This window comes from Hemiscyllium ocellatum, chromosome 1 (assembly GCF_020745735.1).
Source record: "Hemiscyllium ocellatum isolate sHemOce1 chromosome 1, sHemOce1.pat.X.cur, whole genome shotgun sequence".
In the NCBI taxonomy this organism is placed as follows: domain Eukaryota; kingdom Metazoa; phylum Chordata; class Chondrichthyes; order Orectolobiformes; family Hemiscylliidae; genus Hemiscyllium; species Hemiscyllium ocellatum.
Window position 1 is genome coordinate 149946142 of NC_083401.1, and position 23454 is coordinate 149969595.

The following is a 23454-nucleotide window of genomic DNA, read 5'->3' on the forward strand; positions in this document are numbered from 1 at the left end:
AGGAAGAAAGGAAACATCTGAGTGGCCAGTGACATTGCCCTTCACATCAAAGGGCAATGCTGTGTGATCGAACAGAGTTGGGGGGGAAATAATGCACTCCACCCCCTGCGGTGCCCACCTCTCCCTGAACAGCTCAAGGGTGTTAGTGGACACCGTGTGCTCCTTCTCCAGAGACACCCGGGCTCTGATGTAACCGCTGAAGAGGGGCAGGCAGTCGGCCCTAGCGACCCCCTCCACAGCCCGCTGCCTGGACCTGTTTATGGCCAGTTTGGCCAGTCTGTGTTTTGTATGCAGGCAGATACGCTAATTACTTATTGGTTTCGATTTAAATTAATTGTCTCAAATATAACATCTTATTAAACTTGACATTCTGAAGGTCTCCTTCACAGGGCTGAATATTAATAGTTGACCCACAATCATTGCAGATAGCTTGCCATTGTCAGCAGGTATGAATATCATGCACCAAGCCACCCGAACTACTCACAGGGCAGAACTCCAAATGGGTCACAGCACCCACCTTCATCCCTCCATTTCACTCTAAGTGAAAGAGACATTTCCAAAAACATAAAAATATTTTCAACATGGCAGTCATTACCAATTGCAGTATGCTTGTATTGTTATGATTTTCCTGACGAAGGATTGGAAGCAAAATCCATGGGGACATGAAAGAAAGTCATTCTTTTGCCTAAATGAAAAACAAACTCTGTGTAGGGCTGCTGTTTTGTGGCCAGCATCTGATTCAACTTGGACAAGTGGAGACCTGGAACACAGATGAAACAGAAACTGACCTCCTCATTTACTTTGCAGGATCAGAAGGTGTTAATCTGAAAAGATACTAACTTGGAACACAACCCAGGCTACTTCAAGCATTGTAGGATTGTATAGAAATGTAATGCTTTCTTAGGTGGGTGTGTCACATTGGACAGCAATGAATGTTTCAGACCTATTTGTACAGCTCCTGACTAATATGATGCAGCTCGATACAGATGACAACATAATCTTTATAAACACTAGCTTTGCTTGTTACACTATTGCAAATTGCATGTTCCTTCAGCAGGCTAATCACTGCCAGCCATATCAAATCTGTTCCAAATTTACTTTTGGGCAAAGAATGATGGAAAAAATTACCTTAACTGGAAAGTGATGCTTTTCGTATAGGCTTGTTATAATGCCTTACATTGCAACGAATACTTCTGAAACATAACACAGTATTGAGAACTGCTGGCAGTCTTTCAGTGCGTTTACTATTTGACCCATTTTACACCAATGAATGTTTCTGTGAAGGGAATTCAGCAATGACTGTGCACTGTTAGATGATTTATAGGCTTACCATTGCAACAGCCACCAAATACATCGGCATCAGTGATTGCCATAACTGATGCTTATGGGTTGGGACATTTGCTGGCATCTTCAAAGAGGAATTGATTGGATACTGACAGGATTTGATGTGAGTGAACAGATGTAAGGGTTCTACAGCATTGTCTGAGCTACTATTCAGGATGTATTTAAACACAGAAACCCACAGAATGATGTTCTGCTGAGGAAGCTAATTGGCACAAATGGGTGTATTTTGGGGGCCACTTGCAGGCAGGGAAGCAGGCAAATAAACCGTTTTGGTGCTGGGAAAGTGGAATTGTACCTGGCACGAGTCCACGCACTCTCCCAATTTGGGTCACAATTTTATGGATGGTAGGAGGGGCATCTGTTGGGTCATCAGCATGGAGCTCAGGTGATGCTTAAAGTTGGCATCTGATGCATGATTAAAAACTTCCTGTAGCAGGAGAAGCATGTGTTCAATGTGCAACCCATTGTGGGTGTGGGGGGGCGGGGTTGCCTCCATTCTGGGCTCTCTGCATCAATTAGATGTCACCATCCATCCTGTCTCGCAAATGTGAACCTCACCATCCCTTTTACTGGGGCTTGTCAGCCTGGCCTCAGGCAGATCTTAGACTTACCACAATGTCCAAGTCTGCTGCTGATGGTATTACCTGCCCTATCTGTAGTAGCAACAGTGGGTACCACTTTTGTTTGGCACAGCTGGTGAGCAGAGGCAATGATTATCTAATCGACCAGCAGCTGTTTGAGGTGGGACTTCCTTCTTGGGGCTGAGGGAGTGCTGCCAGTTAAAGGACAGTGCCCAAAAGAGTTAAACTAGGGAGACCTAGTTAAATGGAGACTGTTTGTTTGCTGTGGACAGTTATACAGGGGTGTGGGCAGTTTGTCCTCAGTTTAAATTCCAGCCCACCTATGATAGCTAAAAGTATCTCTACAGCTGAATCCACTTTCAAGCTTTTTATTCATCACCCTGCATCTTATGCACATCAGCTACATAGCTCAATATTTTTCAAATACATGCTCGGTTTCTGGGTCAATCACCCTTTCAGGTAATAGGTTTCAGATGCCCAACTCCCTCTCTCGGTTTAGAAATTACCCACAACACCTCTCTTTCAATCTGTGCTGTAATTTTGCTGCTTAGCAAAATCAGTCCTTCCAATCCCCCATCTCCTTCTAGTTTTATACTCTACACAGCTCCTAAACCTTTCCTCAGCATCCTCTGTTCCAAAGCCTCAATGTATTCAATGTTTTCTCATAGCTGCAAGTCTATGTTCCTGGTATTATTCTCATAAATCATCTTTTTGGATGACTCACATCCTTGTTGTAATGCACTGACCAGAACACTCTGGAGTGGTTTAGCTGTCGTCCAAGAACTGTTACATTTCTACAGTTTTAGCATAATCTCGCAGCTAATAATAACAATAATGAACTAAGTTTTGCTAGCACAGGAAAATATCACTTGCCTGTAATATCTCCAGTGAGCTGTGAAATCCATTCTGTGTCTCTACATTTCTTAATTTCTACCATTTATTGTGTATTGCCTTGCATTTGGAGAAGGCAAATAAGGCTTCCTACTCCTCTGGATTGAAATTTGTTAAAACTTTTCTGCCCACCTTTATTGATTGATATCCTCCTGCAATTTACAGCTTTCTTCCTCACTGCCAAACATAGGCCCAATTTTGTAATGGTTTCAAGCTCAATCATGTTGGTTTACATCCCTGTAAATGGTATTGGGCGGCATGGTGGCACAGTGGTTAGCACTGCTGCCTCACAGCGCCAGAGTCCTGAGTTCAATTCCTGCCTCAGGTGACTGACTGCGTGGAGTTTGCACATTCTCCCCGTGTCAGTGTGGATTTCCTCCGGGTGCTCCGGTTTCCTCCCACAGTCCAAAAATGTGCAGGTTAGGTGAGTTGGCCATGCTAAATTGCCTGTAGTGTTAGTTGAAGGAGTAAATGTAGGGCAGTGGGTCTGGGTGGGTTGTGCTTCAGCGGGTTGGTGTGGACCTGTTGGGCTGAAGGGCCTGTTTCCACACTGTAAGTAATCTAAAAAAAAGCAAGACAGCTGGTACTATGTCCTTCTAAATCCCACAGGAAACAATTTTCCACACATAAGCAATTACCCAATTCTGATCCAGTTTGCTACTTTCCCTTTGGCTGTTACTGTTCAGGTCTGTCTGGTCTGAGGGACGTGGTCGAAAATTTTGGTAAAGTCCACATCGACCACATCAGACACTCTACTTTCATCAAAGTTCCTGGTTACAAAATAAATTCAAACTAACACAAAATTCCTTGAACAATTCCAATATGTCTGTCCTTGAAAGTGGGAACATGACATTGTGATAGAGGGTAAGGCATGACCGTATTAAATGGTGGAGCAGGCTTGAAGGGTCAAATGGCCTACTCCTGCTTAGTTTCTGTGCTCAATCCTTTTTTGAGAAATCCTACAACCTTAATGGATGCCAGTTATCCTGGAGGCTATGTATATAGCCTGAGAGCATTGGAAAATGAGGATCAGAGTCTCTGCTATTTCTTTCCTTAAGTCTCTAAAATTTCATGGCCTGGTTAGATTAGATTAGATTAGACTTAGATTAGACTTATAGTGTGGAAACAGGCCCTTCGGCCCAACAAGTCCACACCGACCCGCCGAAGCGAAACCCACCCATACCCCTGCATTTACCCCTTACCTAACACTAGGTGCAACACTACGGGCAATTTAGCATGGCCAATTCACCTGGCCCGCACATCTTTGGACTGTGGGAGGAAACCGGAGCACCCGGAGGAAACCCACGCAGACACGGGGAGAACGTGCAAACTCCACACAGTCAGTCGCCTGAGTCGGGAATTGAACCCGGGTCTCAGGCGCTGTGAGGCAGCAGTGCTAACCACTGTGCCACCGTGCCGCCCATCAATTTCTTGGTTAATTTCTTCCAAGAATGTAAACTTCTTACGTTTCCTCTCTTGCTGTGCTTATACCATCCAATATTTCACTGCTTCTTAGCTACAATGTGAGCTTTCTTCTCCTATGTTTTGACCTCATAAGAACCATCTTTTGTATTTCAGTTTAACTTACCTTTTGGTCTTGAATTTGCCATATCTTTTCCTACTTTAAACTTTTCTGCTTTCTTATTTAAGAGTCCTCTTTTAAGTTTTCCATCATTTTACTTGTCAACTTTTTATTATGGCCTCCCTTTATGCTTTCCTAGTTTCAATTTACAGGTACTGTTACTCCCTCCCCAGTGACGACTAACTGGTCCATGATATAGTCTGCCTAACATTAATCTAGGGTAGGAAAGATTAATTTTCCCAGCGAGATCTGTGGAAAACAAAAGAAACACATATATAGAATGCGTTCTGTTCTTGAGTTTGTTTGCAAGTCAATTTGTATGCAAGTTGGAATACAAAACAGGACAGTCTAAAGTAGTCATTCACAAGTGCAGGGAACATTCGTATGTAATATAGTTAAAATTGCATCCCTGTGTGGAATTGCATTTATAAATTCATGTGTTTGTATATTGGACATTTGAAAACAGAGGAAAGGTCAATGAAATCCTTTTGAAGTATAATAACTGTTTAAATGAAGGAAACGCAATGGCTAATTTGCACACAACAACTCCCACAACCAGCAATCCAAGGATCAAGAAACAAGATTGGGTCCTTCAAGCCTGCCCCACCATTCAATCAGATCACAGCTGATCTGATTCTAACCAACATCCACTCCCCTGTCCTGCCTATCCCTGATAATTTTCATCACCTTGGAAATCAAGAATCTACCTTAAAAATATTTAAGATTCCATATTCACTGCCTTTGAATAAGGGAATTTCAGAACCACTCAATCCTCAGAGAATTTGTTCCCCTCATTTCTGTCTTAAATGGCTGACACCTTATTTTTAAACAATGACCTCCAAACCTGGATTTTTCCACCAGAGGAAGTATTTTTCACCATCCACTTGGTCAGGGCCCCTCAGGATTTTATTATTTCAACTAAGTCATCTCTGAATCCTCTAAGCTCCAGAGGATACAGTTCTAGCCAGTCTAGCCTTTCTCCGCTCATTCACATTAACATCCATCGGTAAGTTTTTGGGTTCAGAACTGTTTAAAAAAACCTCAAAATACTGTCTTACTAATGCCTGTATAATTGAAACAAAACCTCTCTACTTTTATATTTAATTCCTTTTGCAATCAAACACAATGTTCTATTAGCTTTCCTGATTACTTGCTGCGCCTGCATACTAACCTTCCATGTTTCATGCATTAGAACACTCAAATCTTTCTGCATCTCAGTGCCAATGTATTTTTGTTTGATCGGATGTTGATAAATATTGACCAGGAATGGCAGTAAACATCAATGCAATCTTCAAAATAATGCCTTGGGATCATTTCCATCAATCCAATTAGACAGGTGTAAGTCTCAGATAAATGTGTTAACCAAACGTCAGACCTGTCCATTCCGTACAGCATGGTCTCCATGATGGACTGTAATTTCAGCCTAGATTCTTGTGCTCAATCCAAGACATTGTAACTCAGTGGCAAGAAGGCAACCAACTTTGATGGATGCTCTGTTGTGTAGAGGCCCCCTAACTGTAACCACATAATAGGATGGAACATTCAAGAAAAAAATAATGTGAACTTGTCAGAAAGGTATATAGATTGTCTTGGGAAATTTTAATTAATGCATATAGATGGGAAAATTCAGGTGGGCAAAACTAACCTGGATGAGGATTTCAGTGTTTTTGAGGTAGTTCTGGAGTTCTGATCAGACAGACTAGACCAGATGTGGGAGTAGAATTAGCCCATTTGACCCATCAAGTCTGTTCCACAACTTATCATAGCAGATATGTTTCTCAACCTCATTCTCCTGCCTTCTCCCTATAACCCGTGATCCCCTTACTAACCAAGAACTCTGTCTTAAACACACTGAAACACTCAGCCTCTGCAGCTAATAGTTCCACAGATTCACCATCCACTGACTGAAGAAATTCCTCCTCATCTCGATTCTGAAGGGTTGTCCCTTGACTCAGAAGCTGTACCCTCTAAACTTCGAATTAGATCCTAGTCTCTTCTACTACTGGAACCGTCTTTTCCAGGTCCACCCTATCCAGGTCTCTCAGTACAATTCTGCACATTTCAATGAGATCCCCCTTCTGAAGAAATATAAACTTCTAAACTTCCTCAAGTACAGACCCAAATCCTCAACTGCTCCTCATATGACAAATCCTCCTGGACCTGATACTGTACATCAAGATAGGTTTAATTAATGATTCCACAGTTAATGCATCTCAAGGTAATTTTGACTGTAGTACCATTACATTTTATGTTCAGTTTGTGAAAGAAAAGAGGTGTCATTTAAATAAGGGTAATTGATTATGGGACATGAAAGCAGATCTGGTCAAAGTGAATTGGCAAACTAAGTTCAGTGATGGATCAATAGAGATGCAGTGCCACGCTTTTATGGGGATACTTCAGAATACACAGACTAGTGTAAAGAATGAAGCTACAGTCTGTTGTTAACACAAACCTAAAGAAAAAGCATATAACTGTGCAGTGTCTAGTGGCAGGTCAGAAGGTTGGACAGCCTATAAGAAAACAATAATTGCCCAAAAGCTTTGTAAGGTCTGAAACATTTGTGTATGGGAGAATGCTCACCAAAGTATAAAAATAGATCGTAAGAGTTTCTATAAGAATTTTGAAAAGAAAAATTTTCAAAGTGAATACTGGTCCAATAAATAATGAGTGTGGACAATTGATAATGAAAAAAAAGAGGTGGTAGATGAATTGAAAGATATTTTGCATCAGTTTTTGCTGTAGAGTATGTATATAAACCCAAAAGCAACTGTAAATCAGGAACTGGAAGGCTGAGAGGAACCCTGAGAAATTGTATTGGTCACCTTATTTACGGAAGCATGTCAGCAACTCAGAGAAGCTTAAACAGACTCATACCATAAAGGGCATGTGTCTAATGAGGAAAGGTTGGACAGTGTAGGCTTATATCTGCTGGAGGTGACTTGATTTAAACGTATAAGATCCTGAGATGTCTTGACATGTTGGATGTGGATAGAATGTTTCCTATGATAGGAAGATCTAGAACCCTTTCCAGACTAATGTGGGGACACTGAGGTTGACTGAGCCTCTGTTTCTGATCAACTAACTTAGCTTGAATGGAACCTGCAGCTTTCCTGGTCTGCATGGTGTATTTCCAAGTCAAAGCGCTTTTCCATTTGCCTCCATATATCCCAGTCAGATCTTCTATCTTTACAATTTATTATTTTCCAGGTATGCAAGACTTCAATTACCTGAGCAGCAACTGCTTTGAAATCACACTGGAACTAAGCTGCCAGAAATTCCCACCAGAAGACTTACTCCCACAGTACTGGGCAGAAAATAAAGACTCTCTCGTTAATTACATTAAGCAGGTTAGTGAAAATATCAAATAGATTTTGGTATGATTTTAAAATATGTCGCTCTGAGTAGATAAGGAAGAGATATAAAATAATGCCCCCTTATATGATCCCTCAACTGCATTACAGGACATGAAAGCAGAGCTGGCCAAAGTGACTCCAGACCCACAGCAGTGTGGTTGACTCTTAACTGCCCTCTGGGCAATTAGGGATGGGCAATAAATGCTGCCTGGCCAGAGACACCCTCATCCCATGAACGACTAAAAAATAACCTACATATCCCCGAATACTACGGGCAATTTAACATGGCCAATTCAGCTTACCTGCACATCTTTGGAGTGTGGGAAGAAACTGGAAGCACACAGAGGAGACTCATGCAGACATGGGGAGAATGTGCAAGCTCTACATAAACAGTCGCTTGAGTCCCTGGCAGCTAATCACTGAGCCACTGATGCTGTGCCAATCTTTAAACTAATCAAGATATTGCAATTACTTCAGTATTTTAAGATTTTGTTTTTGGAAGGGTTGTAAGCTTAAAATTCTCTTCTAAAGAGATACTAGATTAGATTCCCTACAGTATGGAAACAGGCCCTTTGGCCCAACAAGTCCACACCGACCCATTCCCCTACCCTACATTTACCCCCAACTTATGCACCTAACAATATGGCAATTTAGCATAGCCAACTCACCTAACCTGCACGTGTTTTGGATTGTGGGAGGAAACCCATGCAGACACGGGGAGAATGTGCAAACTCCACACAGACAAGGCAGGAATCGAACCTGGGTACCTGGCACTATGAGGCAGCAGTGTTAACCACTGAGCCACTGTGCCGCCCAAGAGATCAGATGTTTCTGGTGAGGAGCTGACAATGGTTTATTCCAAGTAACAGCAGGTTTTTTGCTTTTCCAGTTGAAATTGTGATGAAGTCCCTGGGAAGAATTAATCTCGCAGGTAGAAAAAATGAGCTCCACCCCAGTGTGGTGGATTCAGCATCTTTTTGTTGAAGGCACTGGCTTCTGTCTATAATCTTCATATTCCCAGATTTCCTACTGTGGATTGTCCTTCTGAACTAATAAAATATTGCCAAGTATGGAGCCATTTCTGTTGTATGATCACACTTTTGATGTTTCCACTCTATGTGGAATGAATATTGGCTAATTGCACTTGTTTGTGATAAAATGGCTTCTATTGCATCCAGCTTTGTAGATTTTTCAATTCATAAGCACCAAATTTGGGAGACCGATGTCTCCCTTTATCTGTAAACAGTTAGATAATAGTAATGTTTAGGTAATCTGTTGTATTCTATTGTCTCTTCAAAGAAAATGTCCCCAAAATACATTTTATTGCTTTTCCAGGGACACACCCGGGATGAGACAATCTCTGATTGTACAGAAACCACCAAAGAAAGTCATTTAACCTCCACTTCCATCTCCCTGTAGTCAACCTTTCTCACAAGTGTACAGGCGTATGACATGAACTTTACTCATTGTTTGTATTTCACTAAGTTGGGCTAACTTCAAAGACTCTTCAAAAAGGCTGGGTGTGGATTGAGAGGAGTAAAAAATGAGGTCTGCAGATGCTGGAGATCACAGCTGAAAATGTGTTGCTGGTCAAAGCACAGCAGGCCAGGCAGCATCTCAGGAATAGAGAATTCGACGTTTCGAGCATAAGCCCTTCATCAGGAATGAGAGAGAGTAGCCAAGCAGGCTAAGATAAAAGGTAGGGAGGAGGGACTTGGGGGAGGGGCGATGGAGGTGGGATAGGTGGAAGGAAGTCGGTTCCCTCAACTCAGCACCGCCCTCCTAACCTGCAATCTTCTTCCTGACCTCTCCGCCCCCACCCCACTCCGGCCTATCACCCTCACCTTGACCTCCTTCCACCTATTCCACCTATCCCCTCCCCCAAGTCCCTCCTCCCTACCTTTTATCTTAGCCTGCTTGGCTACTCTCTCTCATTCCTGATGAAGGGCTTATGCTCGAAACGTCGAATTCTCTATTCCTGAGATGCTGCCTGGCCTGCTGTGCTTTGACCAGCAACACATTTTCAGCTGTGGATTGAGAGGTCCTACTCCCATTTTGGACAGAAATGGTTTCCCAAGATGGGAAGATCAAATTCAAAAGGCCATTTGATATTTGTGCTAAATTTTTAAAAAATTGATTGCTTCAAAGGTTCAAAACTGCAATGTGGTTTCAGCTGACTGATGGAATAGACATAAACACTTTTGATGTAGACAAAATTGACATTTCCAAAGGCCTGTTATTAAAGCCGAGGCCATTGTGAAACCTTGGCTGAACTTCAAAAGCTTTAAGACATTACCTCAGCACTTCATATTTTAATAGTTTAAAAAGGTTATTAAAGGACTTTTTGATGACTTTTTGACATCTTTGATCTGGGGACTTATTAGTTTTATTGGTTTTTGTTAACAGAACACTGAAGATTCAAAAGCTTTGAATAAGTCACATGAATTGGCAGTAATTTTCACAAAATATGAATGAGTAAGAGCTGTATTAGCTTGTTAGAAGTTTACTTTTTCCTCATCTCCACATGGCTCATGGTGGATACTGGGTGAGTGGCATGGGAGGTGGCATAGGGGATATGATGTAATTTTGGAGATTGCCTGGGGGTATGAGGTAGCTATTTTGAGGGGCCTGGGTTCTTGGGAGGGTGTCATTAATTGATGTGGGAGGACATTGATGGGCAAAGGGAAGATTGGGGATGTAAGTTGGTGTGGAAGAAGCCTTGGAGGATGAGGGAGTAATTGGATGCTGAGGAGATCTGAGGTGCCATGGGGATATGTGGGGCCTGTGTGCTACCTATATTTTGCTTTAAGAGTTTGTGAGCCTGACAAACCCTCACTCATTCCCCAAAGAGAACACTGGGTATAATGGAACCCATAAAACAGAAGCCATATGCTATTTCCAACTCATGCAACTCACTTTGGTGGCAAACATCTGGACCAATATATTACTTCCAAAAGGCTGTAGTTATGTAATGAATGACACTGCTGATTTTGTCTCTTCTGTTAAATGTGGTTTATTTTTACTAATGGAAAGTTGACAACCAATACTTGAACTACATTTATATAATCTCTGAATGTAACGCACCCACAACATTTTGATCTGTGCTGATTTTTCATCTGCTGGAATAAGGTTGTTCTAATCCTGTATCTGTATAAGGATCTAATTAGAGCTACAGAACGATTTTGGCTCTAAACTGTCTTTTTGGCTTTCATGATTTGGAGACGCTCGTGTTGGACTGGGGTGTGCAAAGTTAAAAATCACACAACAGCAGGTTATAGTCCGACAGGTTTAATTGGAAGCACTAGCTTTCGGAGCGATGCTCCTTCATCAGGTGGTTCCTGATGAAGGAGCATTGCTTCCAAATAAATCTGTTGGGCTATAACCTGATGTTGTGTGATTTTTAACTTTGTCTCCTTTTGTTTTTCTTCTGCTATGTAATTTGAATATTATCCAATGCAGCACAAAACAAAAATCCTTTTGTGGGGATGTATTTTCCTCACTTCCACCACTTTGCTGGTGTCCTCATACAAATGTCTGCTGAAATATTTAGTACAATTCATAAATAATTCTCCTGCCTGACACCTCCCTCCAGGTGTAGACTTATAGATGCAATTGGATATTGTTGACACAATCCTGATTGTTTCAGGTGCACCGTGGTGTTAAAGGCTTTATTCGAGACCTGCATGGGAACCCAATTTCGAACGCGACTATATCCGTGGAAGGCATAAATCATGATATCACCTCTGGTATGTATGAAATCCTCAAGTTAGTTTTGCCTCCTAAATTGTAAAAACAAAGCGACTCCTGTGTGTCCGTCTTTACTGATGGAATCTTTATTTAATGGCATTCGTTAGTGGATACTTCCATGAAAGAAACCTTGTGTTCTTCCTCTGCAAGCCTCCCCATCAATCAATATTTGTTTGTTACCTTAATTTCCTGCAGCTATCAAGGCTTTACATAAAGTTATGAAAATTTGCATCAAATAAAAGTGATCAGATACATGGGACTGACAAGTCTTGATGGAATTCATCCTCCACCCAGGGTTTCGAAATAAATGGCTGTCAGATAGATGATGCATTGGTTTTAGCTTTCCATAGATTTAGGAAAGGCTCTTTTCGAGTGGAAAATAATGAAACTAACACCTTTACTCAAAAAGCTAGAAACTGGCAGAATTTTTGTCATAGGGAAGATGTTAGAAACTATTATTAAAAATGTTAATTGCAAGCCACCTAGAGAAACTTGAGGTAATCAGACAATTCAGCATAGTTTTGTGAAAGGGAAATTTATGTTCAATGAATTTATTGGACTTCATGAGGAAGTAGCATTTTCTGTGAATGAAGGGGGACTTGTATCTCCAGAACGCACTTGATAAGGTGCCACCTCAAAGGCTATTCGGGGAATAGAGGTTCATTGTGTGGGGGGAGGAGTAAGATTTTCGCACAACTGAGTGAAAACAGTGAGCATTAATGGGTCATTGGTGAGTTGGTGACGTGCAACAAGTACAGAGGAACCTCAATTACCTGAACGAGATAGGCGGGCACAATTTCGTTCGGATAATTAATTATTCAGATAATCGATTTTACCTTAAATAAGGGAAGCCATGTTGATCTAATGCTGTGCACTACAGGAGAATTTATTTAAATCTATAATTTTAATGTATTGAATGCAAGAGGACACAGATTTCACATGACGAACAAAATAAAGCAATGATAACATGAGAAAATGTTTTAAAAATGCAACAGTTGTTAGCATTTGGCAAGGAGTGGTGTAGACAGCATTAAACAAGGTCCCGAACAGCTTCTACAATCGCAACAACATTTGTCAGTTTCTGGGAACACCATAGAAAGACTGAAGTATCACCACGTGCGTGCGTTTACGTTTTCGGCCGTTTTTTTTTTAATGACCGGCCCAGTAAAGTGACAGGAATACTAAGTTTTACAAAGTGCTGTGTAACAACCCTTACTTAAAAAATATCCAGTCGCTGATGCTTGAGCTGCCTGTGTTCCCTTGTTTTTGCCTGCGTTTTCACATCACCTTCAGTACAGGTAAATTGAATACACTTATCTCTTTGATGTAACATTTTTGCGGGACCTTGAAATCTTCTTTGAATAATCCGAAATTCGGATAAACGATGTTCCTCTGTAGTGTTCCACAAAAGTCAGTGCTGGGACGTCAACTTTTTTTTTATAATTTATGTAAATCTCTTGGATGAAGGAAACTGAGATATGGTTGCTAAATTTACTGATGAAAGAGTTAGGAAATTAAGTTGTGAAGAGGACATTAGGAAGCTGAACAAGGGATATGGATGGTTAAGTAAACAGGCAAAGGTCTGACAGAGTATAGTGTGGGAAAATGTGAAATTGTGAGAAGCTGCAAGAGATCGAAGTGCCCTTATGGCAGGTCAGAACACAGATACAGCAAGTAATTTGAAAGTTAAATAGAACTTTATTGTTTACTTTAAGGAGAATTGTATACAAAAGTGGAAATGTTATGCTTCCAATGTACAAGCCTTTGTGAGACCGGATCTGAGTACTGTGGACAGTATTAGTCTCTTTATTTAAGGAACTGTATTAGAGAATAGACGTAGGATCAAGGGGTCATAGGCTGGTGGAATAGGCAGGAATGTCAAATGAAATCTATTGCAGAGATGTGTGAAGCAATCCAATATAGTTGGAAGAAAGAGGAGCGGCAATATAAAATAAACCAAATGGTTTTAAAGGAAATATACAGATCTGATGGTATGTGTGCACAAATTCAAAATGATGGGTTGAGAGAATGGTTAGAAAGGTATTTGGCCTCATGGGCTTTTTAAATGGAGGCATTGAATACAAAGTACATTTCTTTCATATGTAAATTGCAAAACTTTTTAAAAAAAAGTTACATTCTCAAATGACAATTGGTGTCAGCCCAGATAATATGTTGAAGGTGTTAGCCCCCTATGTGCTGCTGTCCGTGCCATTATGTTTAGACTGATTCTAATATTAAAAGAATGAGTTAACAGAGTCTTATATGGATTCATGCAGTAATTCCAAAACCGAATTTATAGGCAGAGAGATCAAAAGATCACACAAATGCTGTGAGTGGAGTGTCAAATAAGTAGTCTCTGCCGGTGACGAAGGGTGTTAGACAGTGTGACTAGTCAGTTAGACAGCTGAATAACAACCGAAGGGATGACCTATAATCTGATTAAAAGAGGCAGAGAGATAATGACATAAAATTGATGATAAGATGATGCTGGAGACAACTCAAATGATGGGAATAACACGGGACACAAACGGAAACTGCTGGAAAAGCCCAGCCAGGCTGGCAGCATCTGTGAAGACAAACCAGAGGAAGGGTCAATGAACCCAAAACATTAACTCTGATTTTCCTTCACAATTGCTGTCAGATCCTCTGAGCCCTTTTCCAGTCGAATAACAATTGAAAGAACTGCGGGTGCTGTAAATCAGGAGTAAGGGCAGAGAGTTGGCTTCCTAGCAGGGGAACGTTCCACATTGGGAGAATTTCTCCAATGATCTTAGTGGAGGGATGGATTGGAACTTGACCTGGGATAGGTCAGTAAAGGAGTGGATGTCTCCTACAGGTTGGTGCTGGGACCATTCTTTGGTATAGTTTCACAAAGGCATTAAGTGAGGCTTGAAGATTATCTTTGGAGAGAGCAGAGATGATAATGTTGTCTGCATAATCAAGTTCTATAAGTGACATTGATGGTGTTTTCAATAGGTTGAGGGTGAAAGGTTTCCTGTCCATCCTGTAGACCATGTCCACACCACTGGGAAACTTGTCCTTCATAATGTGAAGGATAATGACCATGAAAATGGTGAAAATGGTGGGAATGATGACACCTCCCTATTTTGACCCCTGTCTTGACCTCAAAGGATTCTGTTGTTTTACTGTTGGTGAGGACAATTGCCACTATCTTGTTGTGGAGGAGGTGGAAGATGTTGATGAATTTCTTCGGCTAGCTGGCCTTTTACAGGCAGAAGTGGGTACTGCAGATGCTGGCGATTAGAATCATGATTAGAGTGGTGTTGGAAAAGCACAGCAGGTCAGGCAGCATCTGAGAAGCAGGAGAATTGACGTTTTGGGCAAAAGCCCTTCATCAGGTCATTCCAACACCACTCTAATCTTGGCCTTTTACAGGGTCATACCTGGTTGACTGAGTCAAAACCCTTGGTCAGATCGATAAAGGCCATGGAGAGTGGCTGGTGTTGTTCCTGGCATTTCTTTTGGAGTAGCTGAATAGTGAAAATCATATCCATAGTTCCATGGTTTGGTAGGAGGCCACACTGGAAGAATTTCCTCAGACTGGGAGAAGCTACCTAGCAAGAATTCAGGTGAAGATGTACCTTGCGATGAAGAGAAGGGAGATTCCTTGATAGTTTCTATAGTTCACTTTTCCTCCTTGAAGACAGAAGCGATGGAAGTATCCCTGAGATCAACAGGGCTTTGTTCTTTGTCCCAGGTATTCAGGAACAGTTTTCTGCACTGACATCTCGGAGTCTAACAAGTGTAAACCAATTGATCTTCATGATTTGGCTCTAACTTTCTTCCAACGAAAAATTAGCCTTTACAGTCAATGTATCAGAATATCTGGAAGTTGACTGAAAATGAAAACTGCACACTAATTCCCTGAGCGTAAAGGATATAGTGCAGTATCCATGAATAGATAATGGCTTTAAATATTTCAGTAAAGTGGCTGTGACTGTTTCTTCCAGCTGTGAGGAATAATAAAAGGCTGGACAGACATGAAGGCATTCTGTTGATGATGTGTTGCTAACAGAATGTCTGGGAAATGGCCTGGAGGCTTGTCTTGCCCCTGCGTTTCCTTTCGATAATCCAATCTCTTCACATCCACCTCTCAGTATACTTGCAAGAGATCCAGTTATCCCAGGTTTTGTTTAACCCCTCACTTATACTTGTTCTAAAGCATGGTCTCGTGATAAATTAATATTTACATCTGCCGGGGGTGGAAAAAGAGAGAGGAGTGCTTAAGAGCAGATGATTTGTAAGCTGTTTTGAAACATTGGTTAATTTTCCAGCATGATCTCATTTGGGAGTGACTGCAGCAAATCTGCACTTGTATATAGCCAAAGTGTAGCTGAAAGTTATGTTCGAAGATCAGGTTAATGACCACTGTATCTTTTCAATTAATGTCTGCAACTCTTTCCACTTTTACTTTAGCCTATTACTCCAAGAAACAAAATAACAAAAGCCAAAACTGCAGATGCTAGAAATCGGAACAAAACCAGGAATTGTGGGTGAAATGGAGCAGGTCTAATAGCATCTGTGGAGATGGAAATCCATAATTTGTTGAATTAGTTGCATGAAAGTGTGAAAGAATGTTCTTAATAGCTGTATAGGACAATGAGAGCTAACACTTAGTGTACAAGGATGCAAATTTATATTTTAACCCGAGCTAATATTTCAACACAAACTTAGAAGTTACGTATGTCATTCTAAGAAGGAAAGTGAAGGGCAATTGATTTGCACCCAAAAGAGTATTGGCCTTACAAGCAACTTCCAGAAAGACTCTTCCACACATCCATCAAAATGTTTATAGAAGATTGCGCATCCTGCAAAATCAGTCTGAACAATGTAGACATGAGCACAAAAGGACTATGGATGCTGGAAACCTGAAAGAAAAACCGTGTCAGAGAACTCAGCAGGTCTGGCAGCATCTGTTGAGAAAAACTGAGTTAATACTTCGAGTCCAGTGACCCTTCGTCAGCACAATTTTGACACCATTTTGTCGAGCATTTTCTGATTATTTTACCAAAATAATGGTGGATAAGTGGAGATTCACTCAAGTGTTCCAGCACATTTGAAGTTTCCATGTCGTAGATAGATTTAAGAGCTAGATAAGTGATAATAAAATTAAGATTGTGATGACAATAAAAACTAATCTGATATGTTTATTTTAGAGGGGGATAGGCTTGTAGATCCTGATGCTACTTTTATGTTCTAATTATTTTTTCTTCATTCCTATTTGGGAAGTGGGTGTTTGTTACCTATCTCTAGTTGCCTTGGAACTGATGAGGTTTTAGGCTATTTCAAAGGGCAGTGAAGAATCAACTGCACATAGTCAAGATTAGAGTGGTGCTGGAAAAGCATAGCAGGTCAGGCAGCATCTGAGGAACGGGAAAATTGACGTTTCGGACAAAAGCCCAAAATAGCACCAGCACCACTCAAAACTCAGCATCTGCAGTACCCACCTCCGCCTAGTCAACTATATATAGTTAAGGGCAGGTGATTTCCTTCACTGAAGAAGGACAGTAGTGAACCTGATTAGTTTTTACAGCAATTGACATTGGTCACCAAGCAACTGGCATGTAATTCCAGATTTTAGTGGACGGCACGGTGGCACAGTGGTTAGCACTGCTGTCTCACAGCGCCTGAGACCCGGGTTCAATTCCCAACTCAGGCGACTGACTTGTGGAGTTTGCACATTCTCCCCGTGTCTGCGTGGGTTTCCTCCGGGTGCTCCGGTTTCCTCCCACAGTCCAAAGATGTGCGGGTCAGGTGAATTGGCCATGCTAAATTGCCCGTAGTGTTAGATAAGGGGTTAATGTAGGGGTATGGGTGGGTTGCGCTTCGGTGGGTCGGTGTGGACTTGTTGGGCCGAAGGGCCTGTTTCCGCACTGTAAGTAATCTAATCTAATCTGTAAGTAATCTAATCTAATTTAAACTTCACCAGCTGCCACTGTGGGATTTGAATCTGACCCCAGAGCATTAGACTGGGCTTCTGAAGTTTCCCTATCCAGTGACATTGCTACTGTGCCATGGCTGCTCCTTTCAGAAAAGACTGGCTTGTCAGACCTGATACTGTTTTCCTATTCCTAAATAATCTTATGTTTGTCTGTAAAACATTTCAAAAAGAAATTTCCTTGCACTAGTGTATGTCAGCTTTAAAAAAAGTTAACAGTCATTAAACGTGTTTCTTGATTTTTACTTATTTTTGTTCTAAATGATACTGTGGTCGCAATGGATGTAGGACACTGGAGGGAGGGTGTTGGTGACAGATGTTTCTGAACAGGCTTTGTGATTTGATTATTTCTCTGCCTTACATGAAGCTGAAATGGACCTTCAATGGAAACACACAGCTTATGTTGAACTTGAATCCTATTATTCTTGTTAGGAAAATGCTCTCAATTTTGTTACTCATGCAGACTTTGGAAGATTAGATTAGATTAGATTCCCTACAGTGTGGAAACAGGCCCTTCGGCCCAACCAGTCCACACTGACCCAGACCCATTTCCCTCTGACTAATATACCTAACACTATGGGCAATTTAGCACGGCCAATTCTCCTGACCTGCACATCTTTGGACTGTGGGAGGAAACCGGAGCATCTGGAGGAAACCCATGCAGACACTGGGAGAATGTGCAAACTCCACACAGGCAGTCGCCCCGAGGCTGGAATTGAACCTGGGACCCTGGTGCTGTGAGGCAGCAGATTTTCTTTACTACTTAATATTCAGATATTTAGCTGTACAGAACACTTGCCTGTTCTTGACGTGTATGACTGATCATTCACAATGAAAATCTCTTGAATTCACGAAGAAGACTTGGAATATATATGTGAATTGCAAATGCTGTCCAAAGCTCGGAGGCATTTGTCAGTCTGCATATTTTCACTAAAATGGTCACTTGTGCACATTTGTTCTTTCCCTTCAGCAAAGGATGGTGATTACTGGAGGCTTTTGGCACCTGGAAACTATAAAATCACAGCTTCTGCACCAGGATATCTAGCAATAACTAAAAAAGTGGCAGTTCCTCTTAGTCCAGCCGTACCGGTAAGCTTCAACTATTTGCTTGTATTTCTGTACTCGTTCTACAGTTCTCCCGTTAGCTTAGAGATTCAGTGTTGAAAAATTGGAAAGGTTTATCAATTTTTCCTTCTAATTTCTGTCCCACTCTCACCTTCACCTGGTTTATCTCTGACTCCTCCCACCCATCCCTGACATCTCTGTTCCCATTTCTGGGGATAGGAAGGTCACCAATATTCATTACAAACCATTGACTCCCACAGTTACCATGACTATACATCCTTACACTCTGCTCCTGTAAAAACTCCATTCTCACAGTTCCTCCATTGCATTTGTTCCAATGACGCCAACTTTGACAAGGGAGCCTCCGAAATGTCCACCTTCATCTTCAACTGAGGATTTCCCAGCGCTATAGTTGACTGGGCCCTTGGCTGGGCCTGACCCATCTTCCGCACTTTGGCCTCTCTCTCCTCCCACAACAGTGATAGGGTCCCCCCTGACCTCACCTACCATCCTGCCAGCATCCACATCCAGAAGATCATTAGCTGCCATTTCTGCCACCTCCAGTGATATGCCACTACCAGACACCTATACTCTCTCCCACCCCCCCCCCCCCCCCGCCTCCCAACGTCAGCTTTCCGCAGGGACCATTCCCTCCATGACATTGCAGTCCACTCCTCTTTATCTCCCAACACCCACCCAAAAGCCTTCCCCTCCCATAGGCCCCTGGTACCTTCCCCTGCAACCGCCAAAGGTGTACCACTTGTCCATTTACTTCCTCCCTCCTCTGTATCCAAGGGCGCAAACATGTCTTCCAGTTGAAGCAGCGCTTTACCTGCACTTTATTCAATCTAGTCTCCTGCATTCGCAGCTCAGTGTGGTCTTTTCTACACTGGGGAAATGAAGCATAGAATGGGTGACCACTTCACAGAACACTACGTTCTATCTGCAAAAAAGAACAACACCAAGCTTCCAGTTGCCTGCCACTTTAACACACCACCCTGTTTCCTGGCCAACATCTCTGTCTCAGGCTTGCTGCAGTGCTCCTGTGGAACTCAGTGCAAGCTGGAAGAGCAACACCTCATTTTCCGCTTGGGAACTCTACAGCTTTCTGGACTGAATATTGAGTTCATAAATTTTAGGGGCTTGGGGCACTCCCTCATATCCTTACCCAACCCCCACACACTAAGTCTTGTCATCAAATGTCTATTACATAGCTAATGTATTGTTAGTCCCCATGAGGATCTATTCATTCTCCCAGGCTGACCGTTAACCACCCCTTTGTCTGCCCCACTGTTCTCTCTCTTTAGACTCTATCTTTACCAATCATTTTCTCCTTAGCCACTCACCCCACCCTATCTTCTGCATTTTTCCGAGCTACCATTAGTTCTGAAGAAGGGTCACTGAATTTGAAATGTTCATTCTGATTTCCCTCCACAGATGCTGCCAGATTTTCCAGCAATTTCTGTTTTTGCTTCTGATCTCCAGCATCTGCAGTTCTTCCAGTTTTTTAGAAAAAGTTTTCCATGCACTGTTCAGTTTCCAGTGTACAGTGAATTCATGCTTGCAACAGGATTCATAATGTAGATAAAAAGCTCATATCCTGCCTAGCACCCACCAAACACATTGCCAACTATAAACCTTTTCATTTAGAGTTAGCATGAATGACGCAATAAGTAAAATCTGTTGCATTGTTGCTTTAACTCCACTGCAAGTGTTGTCGCAATTAAAATCTCTGTTTGACCCATATTTGGCCCCCATGTCGAAGTGACAAGGCCTGATCTCCATACCTTAGGAGTTCCTTTTTCCCTTTCCTCCTGTACCTGCAATAGGATCTTGCATCAATGTGAAAGGTGAAATAATCCCAGGGAAATGAAGCATTCTGGAACTGACCTTGCCCATTCCTCAGTAAAGTTAATTAATTTTAACATTCTTTCATTACAAATCATAGTTGCCTCTCACACTTTGCTTGGGCTAAATAGAATCATAAAATCTCTATAGTGTGGAAGCAGACCATTCAGCCCATTGAGTCCACATCAACCCTTTGCACCCAGACCTATCTTATCCCTGTAACCCTGCATTTCTCATGGCTAACCCACCTGACTTGCACATCCTCGGACATTAGCATGGCCAGTCCACCTAACCTAAATAGGCTCAAGTGGAATTTTATTTAGCTAATCTAAAACTGCTGTATGACATCTTCATAACCATTCTGTGATTATGCTTGTTTGAATCATCTTGAGATACTTATCTTGTGAATTTTATTTCTCAGTAATCAAATGATGACCAAATTTGATATGCGTTTCATTTCCACAGTTCCAGAAATCCAGTAGGTTATAAAGAATCCAAAGGTTATAAAGAAGTCTGGTGTGTAGAAGTCATGTGATGTTGCTGTGGGACAAATCTCTGGACAAGCTAGTGTTTTCTTGTCCTACGTTTTTGTAGGAGAGTGAATATTGCTAAGTAAGGATGTTACTAGCAAACATCTCTGATTTGATTTGATTTGATCTGATTCTTTGCAGGTTGATTTTGCTCTTGAATCATTTTCTGAGAGAAAAGAGGAGGAGAAGGCAGAAATAATGGAATGGTGGAAGATGATGTCCGAAACACTGAATTTTTAAACAGAAGGCTTTTGCTCCTTTTCAAACACATGCTTTAATGGGAAGTGGGTGGCATTGCAATCTCTTTTTTTAGACGTCAAATTAATTTCATGTGTTTAATATTATTTGAGTACAGTAGGAAGTGAAGACATTATGTGAGGTGAATAATCTGGTATCCCACCTGCCTTTATCGAGCGACCTCTTCAGCTGCAATAAATGCTGCCATTTGGTGGAGATTCCATTTCGCTCATCTTATTCAAAAATTAATTTCCTTCCTCATTAGACAGTTTTAGATAATGGTGGTCACTGTCAATGTGTCTTTGTATCCCTGTTATAATTTGTTTAGTGATCCCAAATAATGTGTCATGACTCAACATATCAGGGCTTATTTGGAAGGGAAAGGAAGACTTGCATTCATCATGTAATTTTATAATTTAAGGGTGTAATGTGCTCACAAGTGTATGGAACTGAAAGTGTTCAAAGTGAAGGGTTACGTCTATCCAAGATTTCATTATGAGGTAAAAGGATAGGAGCACGTCATGTTGGCTGTGAATTGCAGAGTTGTTGTTGCTTAGTGTATGAAGATGTTAATGTTCTGTAATGGTTTGAACATGACATATAAATGACCTTAATCAACCCAACAGAAATGGGGCTTTCCACAGCAAATTGTGAAACTTTCAGACTGAGCCCTTGGGAGACAAAACTATTTTACTCTTCTCAAGATTGTGAAAGTGCAGTTTAAACTATGTGTATGAACTTCACACTGTTGCCCAGTAATAAGAAATAATTAAGTGGTTGAACTTATCATTTTAGGGAATGTAAATGTATTAAATAGTGCGTAAAGAGTATGATGCAGTTTATGTGTTCTCTTAAAAATTCATTTTGCAGTTAGCTAAAACTAAGGACAGTACCATATGATTGTAATGGGAATCTGACATGCTCTGTCTTTTTAACTGTCTAACAGTACAAAGTTCATGATATTAGTGTCTCATTTATTTTAGAAAGTGATTTCAGACCATCATACAGGATAATTCTCCATGCATTAAAACAATGTTGGGGTGTAATATTATGTCCTGTTTCTAAAGTTAAACATTACAGTGTTACCTCAGAAGTAGATAAGCAAAGCTGCTGCATATATTTATGTCCTTATATAAGTAAAAGTATACTAACCTGTCCAAGGTTTTGCTGTTTATTGTCTTAGTAATAAAGGTGAAATGTTGCCCAGTGGGTTGTTTTTTCTTGTTATTTCTTCATGCTTGGTTATGCTTTCTGTACATAAACTACATTGGGTATATCAGTATCATAATCAAAAATACAAAATACAGTAGAGTTCCTCCATTACAATTTAATTGTTAAAGTTACCTGTAACTGGAACACATGCTGATTTGGAAAAGTTCCTTCTGATTAAAACTGTACAACTTCTCTTTTGTTCCTTTTGAACTTGAAGTATTTTTAAAAATCTCAATCTACAAAATAGGAACAGGAGTAGGCCTGCACTGTGATTCATTAGATCATAATGCAAGAAATTGGCATTGACGTTAATTGATTACAATGTCCTTTAATGTTATTAGTGTCCAGAAGCCTTTCTACAGTAGAGATTCCAAAGATTCAACACCTGCCATGTAAAGATATTTTTCCTTATCTTCATTTCTAGTGGCTTGCCCTTTTATCCAGAGACTCCTGATTCTAAAGTGACCAGCCTGAGGAAACATTTCATCTCCATCCACCCTGTCATGCTCAGTAAGGATTTGAAGTTTCAATAAGAACACCTCTCATTCTTCCAAACTCTGAAGAATGTAGACCCAGTTTTCTCAATCTCTTCTCATAAAACAGTCCTGTCAACACAGGGATGAGTTACCTCCTGTTTGGGATTTTAGTAAAAGCCTTCTGACATCCCAATCTACATCTACAGGTTCTCCTTTATCTATACTGTAAACGCCATCCTCCCAAAATTCCCAGTTCGTCAGCCATGATTTCCTTTCATAAACCCATGCTGGTTCTGCCAAAGTATCACCATTGTCTTCTAAATGTTGAGTTATTGTTTTCGTTATGGTAGATTCTAACATCTTATGCACTACTGATGTCATGCTATCAGGTCTGCAGTTCTCTATCCTCCCTCTTCCTACCTTATTTAAACAATGGAGTCACATTTGCCACTTTCCAGTCAATGGGAATCTTTCCAGAATCTATAGAATTATGAAAGGTAACCACCAAGGTATCCATTCTCTCTGAAGCTACTGCCTTCAAAACCTAGGGATGAGGCTTCTCTTTACCAAGAGATTTATCAGTCTACAGTCCAGCTAATCTTTTCTCTAATGCTAATTTCTTTTATTTC

The 23454-nt window shown here is 41.1% G+C and overlaps 1 protein-coding gene across 2 annotated transcripts in view; it reads left to right on the forward strand.

The window, feature by feature from the left end:
- cpe (carboxypeptidase E) overlaps window positions 1-22336 on the forward strand; it is a 112292-nt gene extending 89956 nt beyond the window's left edge. For both annotated transcript variants that reach the window (XM_060832780.1, XM_060832781.1), the window contains exons 6-9: window positions 7606-7745; window positions 11398-11497; window positions 18428-18546; window positions 21042-22336. In XM_060832780.1, the coding sequence (XP_060688763.1) occupies window positions 7606-7745; window positions 11398-11497; window positions 18428-18546; window positions 21042-21140 (458 nt within the window). In that variant the 3' untranslated portion in view covers window positions 21141-22336. The remainder of the gene's footprint in view (window positions 1-7605; window positions 7746-11397; window positions 11498-18427; window positions 18547-21041) is intronic.
- The last annotated feature ends 1118 nt before the right edge of the window (window positions 22337-23454 follow it).